A 17,850-nucleotide genomic window follows, 5' to 3' on the forward strand; every position below is an offset into this window, starting at 1 on the left:
CCCCAACAAAACTTTATCTTGACCTGATAACCTTGACGCTGGTTAGGCCTCAACTGGAGTATTGTGTCCAGTTCTGGGCACCGCATTTCAAGAAAGATGTGGAGAAATTGGAGAGGGTCCAGAGAAGAGCAACAAGAATGATTAAAGGTCTTGAGAACATGACCTATGAAGGAAGGCTGAAAGAATTGGGTTTGTTTAGTTTGGAAAAGAGAAGACTAAGAGGGGACATGATAGCAGTTTTCAGGTATCTAAAAGGATGTCATAAGGAGGAGGGAGAAAACTTGTTCATCTTAGCCTCTAAGGATAGAACAAGAAGCAATGGGCTTAAACTGCAGCAAGGGAGGTTTAGGTTGGACATTAGGAAAAAGTTCCTAACTGTCAGGGTGGTTAAACACTGGAATAAATTGCCTAGGGAGGTTGTGGAATCTCCATCTCTGGAGATATTTAAGAGTAGGTTAGATAAATGTCTATCAGGGATGATCTAGACAGTATTTGGTCCTGCCATGCGGGCAGGGGACTGGACTCGATGACCTCTCGAGGTCCCTTCCAGTCCTAGAATCTATGGATCTATGATCAGGTGCTGCCTTTGAGTGCTACCTTTCATTAGCGCTAGGTTTTACAGATTTGTGCTGCCCGTCCCAAGGTTCTCATCGTTGGTTTGTTTGCCTCCACCTCAACCCAAAACACTGTGCTGTTCATGCTCATGGTAAGCGAACAAAACAAAGTTAGTGAGAAATCCACAATATAAAGACAATTTTATTGCCAATAAGCTCTTAAAACTCTTTTTTTCCTGTTTCAGTAGGACCTTATTCTTCCTGATGAAAATCCGGTCATAACATCTCTCATTAAAAATAAAATTATTTTGAAATAAATAAATATATAAAATAAATATCATATACATTTTATAAATAGTTTTGTCCTTATGCACAGTATCCATGCTTACATCTTAATAATGTTTCCCACCCTCACTCCCACCCTCAACAGCAGGAAAAAAACACACACATCAGGACCAGTCCATAATAATCCATGTCGCAAATTCCAGGGCCACTTCAGCAGGTACCATTTGAAGGGCATCTTCTTAAAACATCACCATTCCAAGCTTATCAGCAGCATCTGTATCAGTTCTGTGGTCTTTTTCTTTCCTGTAATCAAGTTGTTGTGGTTTGTTTGTTTTTTGTTTTGAATCATCATTGCATGTGAATATTCCACCTCTTTCATAACCACCAGGTAAAGACAGTGAATGAAAATGAAAGATTATATGGAGGGCTCCCTTCCCATCCCCTATCCCCCACCCCCACAAATAACCCAGCTTTGATATACACTTTAAACAATGAGGAATGGCAGTGTTGAATTCAAGGTAAGTGCTTTTCTATGTTATCTAAGTTTATAGGAATGATGGAATGACTATTAATATAGTGCTCCAGGAAAAAGCTTGGGAACCCAAGTATGTACATTGATTGGACAGCTGCAGGAAATATCACCTATAGTGGAAAAGATCTCTGTACATTGCAGGTATTTTAGCAGGGTCCACAGGTCTGGGTAAAAAATGAGTGAACTTCTGGTGTCTCTTAGTCCTGTATCCTTCACGAGGTGAGCCATCCTTGTTCAAAGCCACATAATACTGTCTCTCAGAGTCGGAATGTTTGTAGAGTGTCGAGGCATAGGTGTTGTACCAGTTTTCTTCAAACTGCTCTCGGAAAACGCACTCCCTCGTAAGTTTCTTCTGTGTTGGGGGGTGATGAGAAGGAGAGAAAAGACACGCGTGAACTTTATACTTGTCATTTGTTATAGATTCCATTTCTTCCTCGTCTTGCACCTCAATTTCCTGAACTTTCTTGGCTTCCTAATTCAACGCTCCCCTGAGGCTAGCCTCTGCTGACTGTAACGTGCACCTTTGCAACATGCTTCATTTCCCCATTCATTAATTCTAGAGATGAGCCCAAAATTATAAAAGCCCAAATTCAAATACCCTTGAACTTTGAGAGGGAAGGCAGCAAAATCCAAACTGAGATCTGGAGCTGAATTTTGCGGTTTTAAAAATAGACCGAACCAAAACTCAAAACCTGAACCCCCCTGGAATAAGGAGTGTTTGAGATCTGTATCTGAATGTTGCAGCTTGGCTACATCTTTAATTAATGCAGGGAAAGGCTCTGGCCTAAGAGGGCATCGCTGTGCTTTGTATGCTGCATGATGCACAGCATTAAGGGCTGCTACAAGGAGATCAGAGTTTGCCTATCACCTTAAGCACAAGACTTGTCATTTATATAATGTACAAATACTTTTAGCTGACCAGCGATTAAAAGTGGAAAAGAGTGCAGTTAATTTCAATGGGTTAAATAACCCTGACATGCACTTTGAACTCTCAGAGCACCCAACCATATAAAATAGAATAATGAAAGGTCTAGACAGGCTATAATATCTGGAAAAGCCAGAGAACTGTGGTCTGAGGCCATAAACATAATGGAAAAAGGTCTTTGTGCTCAGTGGCATAGTATTGTCCTACAGGCAGGACACCAACCAATAATGGTTGGTGCCAGATCCTGAAGCATAGTGTGGCTGTTGTGTGCCAACACTGCCAGCCAATCTCAGTCACAGGCACCACTGGGTCCTTTAGTCTGAACCTCCTGTATATCACAGTCCACTACCAACCCCTGCACACTAAACCCAACAACCGAAATGTGACCAAAGTATTACGGCCCGCAGGAGACTAGACTGTTCTGTGCCCCAGGCAGAGAATAACAGGGACCGAGGTGCCAGGGAAATGATTAAGTGAGATATACCCAGATAATCCTGGTAAGTGACTTGTAGCCACTGGGTGCAGAAAGCAACCTCCCCCTTCCCCCCCAAAGGTCACTGCCAATCTGACCTGGGGGGAAATTCCTCCCAACCCCACATATGCTGATCAGTTAGACCTGGGGTAGTCAATTATTTCTGGTCAAGGTCCAAATTTCTTGCTCAAGGTATAGTCAAGGTCCAGACTCCAGAGAAAATAATAATAGAAAAAATAAGTAAATAAAAAGATTTTGGGGTCCATTCAAAAGCATGTAGCAGTCCAGATTTGGCCTGTGGTCTGCCTATTTGACTACCCCGCGTTAGACACTGAGCATGTGAGCAAGAAATAGCCAGCTAAGCACCTGAGAACACGAATACTCGGTGTCACCTCAGAGCCCTGGTCCTCCCTTCCAGTGTCCCATCTCCAGCTGTGGCCATCCTGATGCTTCAGAGGAAGGAGATTAAAAAAAAAAAACCCCTCCCCAGAATACATTGGGGGAATCCCTTCCTGACCCCTGCTGGTGGTCCACTAAAACCCTGAAGCATGAGCTTTAGGAACATAAGAGGCAAACCGGAAGTGAGCCATAGGACTGCTGAGCCTCTGTTCCCACCATCACAAGCAACCCCATCGTACAATTGCACTCATAAATTTGTCCAGCTCTCTCTCAAAACTATTTAAGTTGTTTGTCCCCACAACTCCTACTGGGAGGCTGGTCTAGTCTGGGCATGGAGCCAGTGTAATCAGCCATCAGAGGATCATCTCAGCATAGGGGAATTCTCAGGTGATACAGAGTCACTAGGACATAAGGGACGTCTGGGGCCTCCCTCTCTCCCATTGAGCCCTGTCTGCCATAACTGCATCTTGGCTTTTGGCTGCTGGCGTGGACGTTAAACAACGGGCAAGAGATATGCACCAAGCTGACAGCGTGGCATGGAGAGTAGCATGTTTCTAACTGCAAAAGGACAAGTTAGATCTGTCACAGAAAAGATTTGCCGTCAACCCTCTACATTTAGCAACATACAGATTTATTAAATGGAGAAAAAATGAAAGCACTGAGGGAGTAGATGGCTTTTATCTTTGGGGCTGTTAAATTCACACACACAAATTTATGCAAGATTGGCACAGAGAAAAATGACTTCCTTACTGAACCTTTACAAAAACACTAGACTGTTCTACAGCAGTCTCCCAAAATATGGCCCTAACACCAGTACCAGATGCCATTTAATGGGCCTTTACTGTAGAATACTGTTATACCTTTTAATAAGGGGATCCTGGTCAAAGTGGTGACACCTCTTCCAATAGTTGGTGTTTTTCTTAAAGCCCTAACTCTTGGAATCCTATGATTACAAGAGAATCTCTGTTTTCACCTTTTTTTTTTTTTTTTAAGAAAATTTCTAGTCCTTCATGATTGCAGAGAAAAGCTTGCAAATGTGACCTGAGTTGTACCCTGAAGGCAAATAAAATGAATACAAAAATTATTTTATTTATTATGTGTTTTTAATTCTCATGTTTTTTAACATTTGGACTTAATGATACTGCTGTTAAAGCCACCTGGCCAGTATGAAGAACATTTTCTAATGCACAGGTCTGTGGTGGCAGAAAGGAAAAGTCCAATGATATTGTACTGAAATTAATTCTGTTACCAACTAAGATTATATGCTATTATATTGACATTTCTGTGGCATGACATTAATGGATTCTGTAGTTTGACTGGCCTGATTGTGGGACTGTCTGTTGCTTTAAAATTGCAACTACAGTGCTTCAAAGCAAAACAAGCAGAATGCAAGTTAGTTTCTTACGTTTCAATAGTACAACTTAAGGTTCTGACCCAGAGGTGGGCAAACTACGGCCCACGGGCCACATCCGCTGGCGGGACAGTCCTGCCCAGCCCCTAAGCTCCCGGCCAGGGAGGCTAGCCCCCAGCCCCTCGCCTACTGTCCTCCCTCCCCCGCAGCCTCAGCTTGCCGTGCCACCAGCACTCTGGGTGGTGGGGCTGCGAGCTCCTGCCGGGCAGCGTGGCTGCGAGAGCTGCCGGCCTGCCCCAGTGCTTTAGACTGCACAGTGGTGTGGCTGGCTCCGGCCGGGCGGCACGGCTGCCAGTCCTGGTGCTCTGAGCAGCATGGTAAGGGGGTGGGTAGCGGGGAGGGCGGGGGTTGGATAAGGGGTAGGGGATCCCGGGAGGAAGTCAGGGGACAGGGAGTAGGGGATGATTGGATGGGGCAGAGGTTCTGGGGGAGGGGGCGGTCAGGGGACAGGGAGCAGAGGGGGTTGGATGGGGCAGAGGTTCGGGGGGTGGTGGTCAAGGGACAGGGAGCAGGGAGGGTTGGATAGGCATGGGTGTCCTGGGGGGCCTGTCAGGGGGCGGGGGTGTGGATAGGGATCGGGGCAGTTAGGGGACTGGGATCGGGGGAGTTAGATAGGGGGTGAGGTCCCAGGAGGGCGGTTAGGGGTGGGGGGTCCTGGGAGGGGGCAGTCAGGGGACAAGGAGCAGGGGGGGTTGGATGGGTCTGGGGTTCTGAGGGGGGCAGTCAGGGGGCGGGAAGTGGGAGGGGGCAGATAGGGCGCAGGTGCCAGGCTGTTTGGGGAGGCACAGCCTTCCCTACCCAGCCCGCCATACAGTTTTGGAACCCCGATGTGGCCCTCAGGCCAAAATGTTTGCCCACCCCCGTTCTGACCCCAAGAGATGGTGAGCACCCAACTTCTCCTGACTTCAGTAGGAGTTGTAGTAGCTGGACTCTTTTCAGAAGCAAGCCCTACTTCCTGAAGTACAATCTCATTTTTTGTTATCTGGTATAATTGTTGTTTAAATTAAATTAAAATTAAATGAAACCAAATGGAAAACAAGAGTGACAAGAATGCAGATTTAGGGTCCCTGCTGTTGTGTGGTTTAAATTTTCCAACCAACATTTTTCTCAGTATTTATATGCCAATAGACACACAACAGGATCTCATAATGTTTCCCTAGACATTACCCCCTAAGGGCTCTGCGTATGCCTTTTACAACAAGTGTAACTGCACAGTCCATCCTTCTGGGCTGTCTTCCTAATCTGTGAACATGCGGCACATCAATCGAGAGAAGAAGCTTTCTCCCTTTTGCCCTACTCTATGCATGTGTAATGCCATGAAGTACATTGGTATACTATCCTCACTTCCCCCGAGATGCTTACCAAAAATTAGCCATCTAATGTGGGGTAGGTTGTAGGACGCTTGGAGGCAGCGGATAGTTATTAATTTATAGGTTATCAAAGAAAAACACCAACAACCCAAACTTCCAGTAATTTGGAACCATTGAGTCATGCTCATCACTAACCTACATAAATGTGTTATCTGATCATTGTTGCTCTCATCTTTCCTCCTCTTATTTGTTATACTCATTTGGTGCATTTTATTTCAAAGTAGATAAGTCTTCAGGGCGGAGAGTGTGTGCAGGTATGCTGACGAGCACAATGGGGCCCCAATCCTAATGGAGGCTTTTGCTCACTAGGATGATTTAAATAGTTCATAATAATGATGATGTGGCAGGTTTTGATTTTGAGAAACAAGGCTAAGGTTTGAGCATCACCATGTCATAAACCCTGTATCAGCTACATTGCACATGCCATATATATTTAGACATGCAGTGCATAGCTTATCAGTCAGTTAAATATATGCAATATAGGTGAATTAATTTTACTACAAACCCTTAACTGCCTTTTTTCTGTTTAAATGTGTAACCTTAACATTGCATACACGTAGGGCTCTGCATTTAAATTTTGGGTTTTTTTATTTGGAGGGGTATTTTAAAGGACATGAGGGGAAAAAGAGGAAATTGCCTATGCAGAGAAGCATTTAAATTATCCCTCTTAGGCTTTGAAGTTCACACCTCATGAAGAGAAATGGGCTTTGTGCAAGTGGTAGTGTGTGGGGGCAGCAGGAGGAAGAGGGTGAGTTCAGAATTTTGCTGCTATTGTTTATTTGGCTGGTTTTCTATGAAGGTTTGTACACCCAGAATACACCAGTTTAATGTACGGTGTGATTTTAAAGTGATTTGGTTCAATCAGTGTAAAAAGCTGTTTCAGTTTGAACCAGCTTTACTTCAATTTGGGTTAAATTGATTAGGAATGGATTTAAACTACACTGAAATAAGCTCCTTTTAAACAAAAATAAGTGTGTCCACACATGGGTTTGCATTGGTTTAACTAAACCAGTTCAAATTTGTGTGTAGAAAAGGCCTGAAGGGGATTTATTTTGCTTTAGTTTAAGTCGATTAGCTCAAACCAATTCCTGAACTGAAAGAACACACGCCTAAACTGAAATTAAAGGCTGAAACCCTGGCCACGTTGAAGTCAATAGCAATTTTGCCATTGACTTCAATCGGGGTCAGGTTATCATCTGGAGCATCCACAAAGAGGTTTGCATTAGTTTAACTAATCAGTTTAAAACCCGATTTAAATTAAAATGGGTGCAGTTTTCTCATGTAGACTCAGTCTAATTTTGATGGATTGTGCTGGATGTATTTTAGTAAGACATTTTCAGTTTCCATTCTGAAGCAGCCCAGCGGCCTATTTCATCAGGCAGAGACACTATACTATGGGGATGTCACAAAGGGGGTGGAGCTCCATTAACTTCCACTAAAAGTCTTAGCGGATGTCTGTGCCAAAGGATTTTTCAATCACAGAACTTTCTATCCTTCCCTGTCCCAAATCAGTGCTACCAAGGCCTGATTCCTCCATAAGAACCGTTTACAGGCATTGTTTGGAGGGATTTTCCAGCTATTTTGGAGTTATTGGTAAGCAAAACAAGTCTCTCTTCTTCATCAATTTTAAACAGGCTGAAGTGACTTTCCAATGGGATGAGACCAAGAATGGAAAATTTCAGTGCCAAAGGGGCATTTTTTAGAAGGTTATGAGAACACAGGAGTTATAATGAAAGTCCCACCATAGCTTTAAGTACAGCTTTCATTATTGAAAAGCTATAATATAAATGTATGCATCTGCAGACGTGTGTATATATATATATATTCCTGTGTGAACCCAGATCATTCAGAGAAGAAAAGTGACACGCTGTTCAGATGACAGAACATAAACACACACCCTGATGGTGCGCTATAATTTATTTCCTTGCCTTTAGTTTATGATCACCACAATACCCCTGAATGGCAGAACCACAAGTGAGCTACACAAAGCTCCCAAACAAAGGCTAATAATAAAAGCTTTATACTCATCATGTTCTTGTGTGTTTTCTTTATCCCAAATATTTGTCAGGTTTTGTTAGAGCTTTGGTCGGTCTCTCTCTCTGCTTTTTTCTACTTCAACTTCAGTTGCAACTATGACAACAATGGAATAATTGATACGGGTGGAGCTACATGACATCCACAGGTTCAGTGCAGAGTCATTGGATTGGTTGTAACAGGCTTGCAGATGACCATGTGCTTAGGGAAGGCTGGCAGCTTATGTGGTGACCCTGTCGGACTCTCACACGTTATATGGGCAGTACCCAGGCTAGCCCAGCTCTCAGAAGGCACTGTGTAAGTTTTATAGTATTACAATGATTATAAAACCTCACACTTACCGACCCATACAGCTCGCCTCTCTCATTCATTCCGAGGTAGAGTCCTGAATCCACCCCACGGATACTAACCAGCCCCACCGCCAGGCTAATGAACTCCAAAATCCCTAAAGAAGAGGAATACAGATCATTCAGAGAACAGAACTGACACCAGGTACAAGTGACAAAAATAAATCAGCCTTCCCCAGCCTGTCGGAAGACCTCTTTGTTTACAGGGCGTTCCATGGGCCCCGACTCTCCTCTTGCTCACACAAATGTAACCCATTGCACTCTGAAATCCTCACCTGTAAAGCATTGCTATAGCCTTCAGGAAGAGTAATCCTTTATGAGTAAAGTATCATTAGTTTCCTTACCAGTCACTGCAGGAAGAGACAGGTGAGTATTTTGTGCCTGGTCTGGTAAATGTCCTTAACATTCTGGAAGGCTCTATAGTAACAATGTTTATTATCCACTGAAAGTGAGGTGGTGATGGTCCACACCATGCTTTCTGTTTGTGGACAGCCTGGGGGGACTGGCTCATCGGAAAACCCTTCGGAGGTTTGCAGTGACGGCACGGCAAGGCTATGGACGATTTCCCTCTCTCTTAGTTCAGAGGTTGGTTATGTACTTGTCTCTGCCTGCGTGTGTGCACCCAGGCATCTCAACTAATTCACTGGGAGCCATGGCATGGAAGAGAAGAGTGTGTTCACTCCCCCAGTCCAAACTTCTGTTTAAACTGATGGGAGAGAGATTTCCACTGACAGAACATCTCCCTCCTTCTAACCTTTCATACAGCTCTGAATCTATTGCCACAGCTCCTAGAACGTCCAGCCCGGGGTGAGCACACCTCCCCCACCCCGCTCATGTTACCTCACACGGCTCCTATTGTGCGTGTGCCCCGGAATTCTCAACGCACCACCTGGGGTGAGTTCACCATCTGCCACCTGCTGACTTTACTGGGAGTCACATGGCTTGAAACCCTCCCTTTCACCCACACCCGCTTTTGACTCTTTGGAAATGTACCTCCCAGTATGTCAGGTGTATCGCTCATACAACAAGGACGGTAGGGCTAAATATAGGACAGATATCCCACTTTCCCTCCACTTCCTCAGTCATAGGGTAGGTCGCCTTCTCACTCAGCTGTGCAGTACATCTGTTTCGTGCTGGCAGCTAAACAAATGGCAATGAGGTAGACTTCCTAGTTCAACTTAAATTTTGCTCCTACAGATAAGCTGGTTTTTGTTTTTCTTCCCAGCTTGTGCCTTGACACGTGTGTGGTGTTAGAATTATTCCACCAACAGCTATAAGACTGGTAGCCCTACTTGTACGTCTGCCAGCTGTGAATGTAGTCCCAATTTAATCTCTCCACCCTCCTGACTAACATACTGTGGACCAGATCAAACTTCCACTAAAGTCAGTGAGAGCTGCTGGGTATTGAGCACTTTTGGAAAAAGGTCACTTATTTAAGAGCTGAAATATCAACTTCAGAGCCAAAATGTAGACTTCTGTTTTTTAAAATCTTGACCTAAATGTTCTTAATGGATTGGCACACACGTTTTCTAGAGGGTTAAATCTGAAGCTATATTCAGTTTGGGAAAACCTATCCTTCCTATGACCCCAGACTCGCTTCTGCCAGTGAAGTGAGTCACCCTGTTGTGACTCTACTACAAAAAAATGGAAGAATACAAATTATTTCCTTACGTTCTGTGCTTTCTACAAAGGGATATATGGCAGGATCCAGAAATTACTTGTTTTCTAGCAAAAAAGGGAGTTAACTCCTACCTTAGACAAAAGTCCCAGTCAGACAGTCTGGGGCAATACAGGGGACTCTCTAAGAACAGGCCTTTGGTACTCAGCAAAGAGAGAAAGGGGGCTTTTTAGAAGGCCCAGTGGACACAGACTGGCTTGTGCTTTAGACTGCGGAGGTTTTCTGCTCACTACTGATATGTTTTCTGGGAGGTGGCACAGTCCAGTGAACTGGAGTCAAGAGGCCTAGTTTCTATTTCTTCTTCTGCAACTTGCTAATTCTGTAACGTGGGGCAAGTGACTTAACGTCTGTTCCTTTGCAAAGGGCTTTGAGATGTCCAGATGTAAAGGGCTATATAGCTCTTAACTATTATGCTACACCATTTTGTTTTCTTATTGTACATACTGACCTTTAATCCATAAGAATCCCTTTCCTAGAGGCAGAGTCCGTGCTGAATGAGACTATTTTTATTTATTCTATTTTTTTGTTGCTGAAGCAACAAATTCAGTTCACCAATTTACAATACTTTGGGGGTTTATTGCATTTGTGTTGAGTACATTTATCCCCTTGCAGCTTCACAATCAGCAACATTTGGGATGGGACATGAGGCAATGTGCCAAGGGGATTAATAAATAAAAGGGGGAGGGGGGAGTTGTAAATTGACTGGGCAAAGTCTGAATGAGAGTCTCACATAAGGGAACAGGAATATAGCACTATCTTAGAAACTAGGAGCCTCTTTCTCACCCAGTAAGATTAATTAATTTTTATTTGAGTGAGAAATGCCTGAAAATGTTTGAGAACAGTGAATCTATCTAAAGTACTTATACCACCCCCTATTTCCACAGCATCTAAGTGCCTCATAGCACCCCCACTTTACAGATCGGGAAGTGAGCACAGAAAGCCTAAGTAACTTGTCCAAGGTACAACAGGAAGACTATGACACAGCTGGGAGTTGAACCCATAGTTTCCCAAGTCCTGGACTACCATCTTAAGCACTAAACTCTCCTTTTCCTTTCCAAACGGATGGGTAAACAAAACTTATCCTACTCTGGGGTAGATGTCTACCTCTATTTTTGCAGGCACTTACTCTCTTCCGGTATACCCATGACAATCTCTTCTGACAATGTCACTTGTAATAGTCTTCTTTTCTGATCATCTGAGTGGCACTTAGAGAAGCGAACCAAGGACAACTATGTTGAAATAACATTAAGAGTGTAACTTAAACCCACAAAAGTCAGGAGAGAGAGTGAAAGCTGAAAAAAATGTGGGCGGACATCCATCTTGTCCTTAACTCACTCCAATTGCTAGACAAAATTGCAGCTTTATGCCTCTGATCTCCACCAGCACAGGGAGTGGCCACTGGGGTTAGATCAAGAATTTACTTTCTAACTGTAGTGGGGTGTGTTTATGGAAGTACGTGATTTTCTTTTCCAACACTTGTCTCTTCTTTTGTGGCTTGATTATTCATTCGGCTTGCTCTTTGAGTCCCTCTACATAATATTCAGAGAGATTGGACTAGAATTATTGCTGGATGAAGTAAACACTGAAAGGATAAATAATCTTCTACCCTCCTTTGTAATGGCCAGATCCCACTCACTGTTACATTACTAAATGAATGTTTAAGGAACTGTTCCGCTGGCTGCACCTGTCCCTTTTTGCACAACTATATCCATGTGCCTGGGTGTAGAAATATCAGATGTTGTAATGATCTCTACAAACCTAAAGCTTCAGCTAAAAACCTCAACAACTGTTTGGTAACAGGTGCACTAAAGTATGAATGTCAAAGTCTTCAGAGGAGCTTCCTCTCCGGATTTCACTAGCTTCCCCCCAAAAAATAAACTTCAATACAGACTTTTTAGATCTGTGTTTGGGGGAGTTCTGTTTGCGGTCCTTATTACTCTCCAGTCTAAACTGCGACAGCCTGATTCTCTTCTCAGGGCTTGTCTACACTGGCAATTTACAGCGCTGCAACTTTCTCTCTCAGGGATGTGAAAAAACACCCCCGAGCGCAGGAAGTTTCAGTGCTGTAAAGCGCCAGTGTAGACAGTGCACCAGCGCTGGGAGCCGCGCCCCTCGTGGAGATGGTTTTTTTAGAGCGCTGTCAGCGCGCCGTGACCACACAAGCCACGTTAAAGCTACACTTATAGATTAGATTACCCGTAACTTTGTTGAAGTCAGTGGAGTAACACTGGTGTAAAACTGGCATAAGCCAGAAGAGAATTGGTCCCTGGTTGCAAGGAGTTCCCCAGTGAGTCTAGCATTCACATATGGAGTGTTTCTCCCGGAGGAGTTGATGTTAATTCAAAATCCCTTCCAGATTTCTGCTAATCATCCATTTCTTTGGTATAGGAAAAGATCCTGGCAGACCAGTAATAACTGAGATATGGTTTCAAATTCTTCCAGTTTCATCTATGATTCTTTAGGCAGGGCTACTAGTTTTGTGCTGACATCTGGGAACTTCTCCAACATGAGACCTAGCTTTTCTCTACAAATCCTGGAGAGTGTTTCTCCAGGATTCTGAGCTAATCCTATTCAAAGAGGAATGTGCTTCAACCTTTAGGCTACAGTATTCTCCATAAATATGACCCTGTTGCCTTCTTTATTTCCTATGGACATATCTCTTGAAACCCATACTGGGACTCCTTCCCTTCGCCTCCAGAGGCTAGGAGCTTCCCATCATATTACTCTGATAGCATTTTGCTTCGTTGTCTTACTTTAAAGAAAACTTTTAAGTCTTGTACAGATTTAGACTCTGTACTTTGGGGATGGATCAGCAGAGGATGGTGCAGACACGGTACACTTTTTCCTGAACCCCATCCAACATTACGAGATAGATAACAAGTCCAGTTCCACCCCTTATCCCAGCTGCAGTTGGATAGATGCCATCACTGTGGTGGCCCAGCGTGTTATCCTTGGAGTGGATCTAATTATCTGCTTAGGAGGTCAGGGTGCACCTTCCCAGTCTATGGGTCCTGTCAAGCTAGCACCCAAATCTTAGGAGTTTCTAAATCTGGCCACATTAAACTTAGTACCCTAAAGTAAACCCCATCTTTGGCTGTAGTCTAGGTCCTTCACCATGCTTTTTCACTTCCCCAGAATTGCGTAGTTTGCCTATTTCTGTAATAATTCATTGTCTTCTGACTGCTGCATGCAAAATTCAGGAATGCATTGGTACATGAAATTCTAATGCAAACCAGACTAGTTACACTGGAATTTAAATATTCATGGCTACTGAATGCAGATGGTGAATACAGTGTGCCAATACATTATTACTTTGCGTCTCTGTTGCAGCTAAGCTCAGTCCAACTTTATCTGAACATGAGGATTCCAGTGTAATCCTCTGGGGTCTTGCCCTGCAATTACAACAAATAACTATTTATTTTACACTGCCTTTGGGAAAACCCCGAAGGAGAAATCTGTAATATTTTATATCTGACGTCTGGTCTAGTTTATGTAGCTGGATGCCGACTGCTAAAACACTTATGGAATGCGAACGTTTCAATTTATTGAACACACACTATGATTAACTCTTAATCTTAACCTTGCAAAACTAATGAAACGTATTTGCTTGTTTTAATATGTGCAGTTTCCAAACTTTGTTTAGAGACAAATTAATTTTATCTTAAGCTTCAAAAAGTGGAACTGGGTGAGGTTCTGTCATTAGATGCTGATAGTTTATTTTTCTAAAGATGCGTAAAAAGTGAGCAGAAAAGTAGTAATAAAGTGGCAGAAGTAGATAAAAAATATACAATAGATACAAAGGACTTTCTTTCAGTTCCCCTTAATATGGGAACCCATCACATGCTGTGAGATGAAAGGGAAAAGATATGTGTCTTTCGGGAGGTAATTAAAGAGCACTTACCCCATGAGTCTATTACTGCCTTACTCTGACCTGTGGGTTATGACTTTTTTGTTGATTTAGGCAAGGACATGCTACCGGCACCTGGTGTTTATGCAAGGTACAGTACACAGTCAGGGGTTTGGGTTTTTTTGTTTGATTCCAATCAATTCAAAATCCTTGCCTTCAGACAATAACAACACAAATATTCATAAACTATTATTTCTCAGATAAAATGAATGAGTAACAAACCTTAGAAGACAGAATAGAAATCCTTTCAGTGAGGAGTTAAATTATTGCAAGCCACGAAAAGTCACAAGAATGTTTCTTACAACCTGTTGACTGTACAATTGAGATCACCAACTTGGGACTTGTTGATAGTTTACACAGACACCTGCACTATTTGCCAAAGTAGCAGGAGTTTTTCTTAACTCTGTTCAGACTTACTGTACTTCTGTGCCTGTGGCTTGAGATGCATTTTTCAAAGATTACATACAGTCTCATTAGAGATCTGTGAGTTTCTGTGACACTAATACAAACTCTGAAGTCTTTTCCAGCTTTGTCCTGGATGCTAGGTAAATCAGCAATGTTCTGCCTATCCTCATTTCTCTTTTCCTTCTTCTGAAGGTTAAGGTCACCAAATATTTTCTCAAAAAAAAAAAAATTCTTTCTGGACCTGCTGATCTGATTCTGCTTTGGGGACATTCTTAATGGCTACACAAGTAAGGCAAAAGAAAGGACTTTAGTCCACAAAATCTGCAAAGGCAAGGGGGGGTTTGTTTTTGTTTGTTTCCCCAACGTGCTGTCTCTTCTTTCTTTTGCCTTTCTAGCTACCCTGAGCTTCAGAGGTTCGAAAAGAGCTGAAGTAACCAGCAAGTTGCTCTTTAAAAAAATCATGTTTTTGTGCACCTGCAGAATAACTTAGCACTAGTAGAATAGGAAATTGAAAATAAAAATGCCCAAATTTCTGGGGAGTGAGCGCATTTGTTTAGAATTCTAATTATATCCATTCCAGGGATGATTTATATTAATAGTGTAATTAGTTTTGTATGTGAGACAGGCGGCTGGGCTCTTTGAACAAGTTCATAAAGAAAACAGGCAGCCTCAGAGCCATCGCGTGTATTCAGCAGAGAAAAGACACCTGTTTCTTGGATGGGGGAAGATGTGGAGACCACTCTCCCACTTGGAGGGGAGGAGAAAATGGGGCTAACCCCTCACTTTCGGGGGGGCGGGGAGAGATCACAAGGATGCATTGCATCGAATTCAGTGAGGAATTTAAAAAAGATCGAAAAGAAACAGGAATAAGCAGAGGCAAACACGTGGTTTGGAAGCTAACCAAGTTTGGGGTTTTAAGGCTGTAAACAGTGTTAACAAGGTGACTCGTGGGTACTTTTCTATCCTTTTGCACAATTCCAGCGAACTTTTTCCGCAAGATAAGGTGCCCTCAGTAACTCTGCCCCTGTCTCACCGCCAGGAGAGGACTCGGAGCCAGGCACTGAAACCCCTAGGGATTAACCTGACCCCACAAAAGCTTTTGCACCCTCCCCAGTTGCCCTGGCTGTGTTCAGGCGGGACAGACCTCTCCCCAGAATCCTCACTGCATCTCTCCCCCTGCTTCCCTCCGCTTCCCCGTGTGGGAGTCTTGATTTGGCGTTTGAATCCGTGAACCCCAGTCGGACCAGGCAGGCAGAGAAGATTCCCTGGTCCGCCTGTAGTAATGCAAAGAATGTGGAGCTTGTCTTCTGCTCAAACGCAGGGGGAAGAAGTGCAAAAAGCATACTTGGCACATGCAAAAAGAATGTGGAGGCAAATGGAGGTGAACTCAGGATCCTCAACCTGCTTTGTCTGGGACTGCAGGAAACTCAACCCAGACCCTAAGCAATCAGTGGAAAAGCGAGACTGGAACACCCCGCCCTTGCATTCCCCCCTCCCCCCGCCAGCTCCCACACGTATAAGGAAAAATCAGTGATAACGAATATAAGCCCCTTTCTTACCGAATCTGCTGTGATCCTGCCTGGTGCCATGCACCGTGCCATTAGGGAAGATTTCCAGATGGAAGCCTGTCCTGCAGTAGAGCTGCCTCCGCCTGAGGATACCTTTAAGGTGGGCAAAGTCAGTGGGAGATCCCCTCTGGAGCCTTCCTTCAATCTGTCCCAATCTCTCATTCAAAAAACCAGGAGAATCAGCTAAAGCAACATTCCCAAGAGAGGAGGAAAATCCATGCAAATCCAAATCCAGAGATCCAAGAAAGCCCCCTACCTCAGCCATCGCAATAGCAGAGTGTGTGTGTGTGTGTGAGAGAGTGAGAGTAGTGAATGTCTGTACAAACAATAAAAAAAATGCTGGTCTCTTTTTTAAAATGTGTGTGTGTGTATATATTAGATATAACTGATCAGCTGTGAGCTTGGCTGCCTTCAAGTAACTTCTCTACCCTCTCACAGTGTCTGATTTGAACGCCTGACCTTGCTTTGAATAAAAGTATTGTTTTTCCTTTGCATTGATCTCCTCTTGCCTTTCATAGCTGGATATGTCCAGCTATCAGATGCAAACTGCACTTTATATACATACACACTCCCCTTACATTGACATATTGGATATTTAAATGCAAGCCACACCTCACTGGCATCCCCTTTGGCTATTGCTTTTTTTTTTTCTTTTTCTTCTTCTCTGATCCATTTGGCTTTTTTTTTTTAAAGAGAGAGAAGAGGGAAAAAAAGCTTCACTCCCTCTTTTATTATGAAAAAATGGCAGGAAAAGGCTACACATTGCAGTGAGGCATAACAGCTTTTGGCAGGTTCTTGTAAAACTGCTGATGAAATCATGGAGCCCTGTGTATGCAACCCTACTGATACACAGACTGCACAGTGCTGCTGGCTATCCAAAATACTTTGTGCGTGTGTAGCAGTTTGTCTGTCCCCTTCCTTCAGTTCAGTGCGTCTGTTTAGTTATACCAAGCACGCTACTTTCGCAAAGACACAAAACCAACGTTCCCATCCCCCATCTCCTATTTTTCACACCAACCCTAAATGAATCACATTAAAACCCCTTCCCTATTCAGAAATCTGCATTGCAGGCGAAGGTTTTATTTTGTGGGGCTGAGGTTGGGGTTTGGAAGGGGAATGCATTTCAGACACGGTTTTTTGCAACATTAGACCCATCTGTAATTTTTTGTCCTGCACAATAGACATAGTGGTAGTGGGGGAGGGGGATAACATGTAAGGAGAAGACTTTAGAAGCGTTTTTCAGCTAAATATGTAAAAACTGAAAGAGATCTTTTTGAAAAATGATACTGCAGATTTTATTACTTGATTTTACAAGCCACTTGAGAGAAGAATATATGGAAGGAGTTTCCAAGCCTGTTGTGGGCTTTCTCCCCACCTTTTTCATGTTGGAAACAGGTGTTTCCTAGCTCTCTCTTGCCCTGTGACACTGTATCTGTAACAGCAGCTGCTGGGTGAGCTGCAGACAGACAGAGTCAGGCACAGGGAGACATGGGGACCAGAAAATGCGTGGGGGGAAAAACTAAACAGGAGGGGAGCTTGAACCCTGCCTTGATGCAATAAAATGAACATTTTTTCAGAGCTCCTTTTCCTTCTCCGTCCCCCCGCTTTAGCTCTCCCACCCTCACTTTCTGGGCTGCACGGGCAGACAGCAGAGGACTCCCAAAGGAAAGGAGTGTCTGTGGTCTTGACCGCTAGAAGGCGCTGTTGCTCGCTGTATTGCCTGGTAGCAGCGCTCCTGTCCTTCCACTTGGCCTATGTGTGTGTGTATGGGAGGGGTGACCCGGCCCTCCCCCTCCCCCAGCCAGCTTGGAGTGGGGAGGGGGCAGTCTGGGGAGGGACAAGGCGATGTGCTCTCTACCGCCGCCCACTGGAGACCAGCAGGGCAGCGCTTAGAGCCGGGGAGGCAGCCAGCCTGCAATGGAGACACAGCAAAGGGGATTAAAAACAATAATAGCTACAGGGA

The 17,850-nt window shown here is 43.9% G+C and overlaps 1 protein-coding gene across 1 annotated transcript; it reads right to left on the reverse strand.

Annotated features, from left to right (window-relative positions):
* Nucleotides 1-993: 993 nt before the first annotated feature.
* FGF16 (fibroblast growth factor 16) lies at nt 994-16,390 on the reverse strand. Its single transcript, XM_024196771.1, has 3 exons — nt 15,879-16,390; nt 8,324-8,427; nt 994-1,723 (listed from the first exon to the last, which is right to left on the reverse strand). Exons 1-3 carry the CDS (start codon nt 16,150-16,152, stop codon nt 1,478-1,480), a joined length of 624 nt encoding a protein of 207 aa, XP_024052539.1. The 5' UTR covers nt 16,153-16,390; the 3' UTR covers nt 994-1,477.
* Between the last annotated feature and the right edge of the window lie 1,460 nt (nt 16,391-17,850).

Source organism: Terrapene carolina, unplaced genomic scaffold (assembly GCF_002925995.2).
Source record: "Terrapene carolina triunguis isolate 2854851 unplaced genomic scaffold, T_m_triunguis-2.0 Scaffold131, whole genome shotgun sequence".
Lineage (NCBI taxonomy): Eukaryota > Metazoa > Chordata > Testudines > Emydidae > Terrapene > Terrapene triunguis.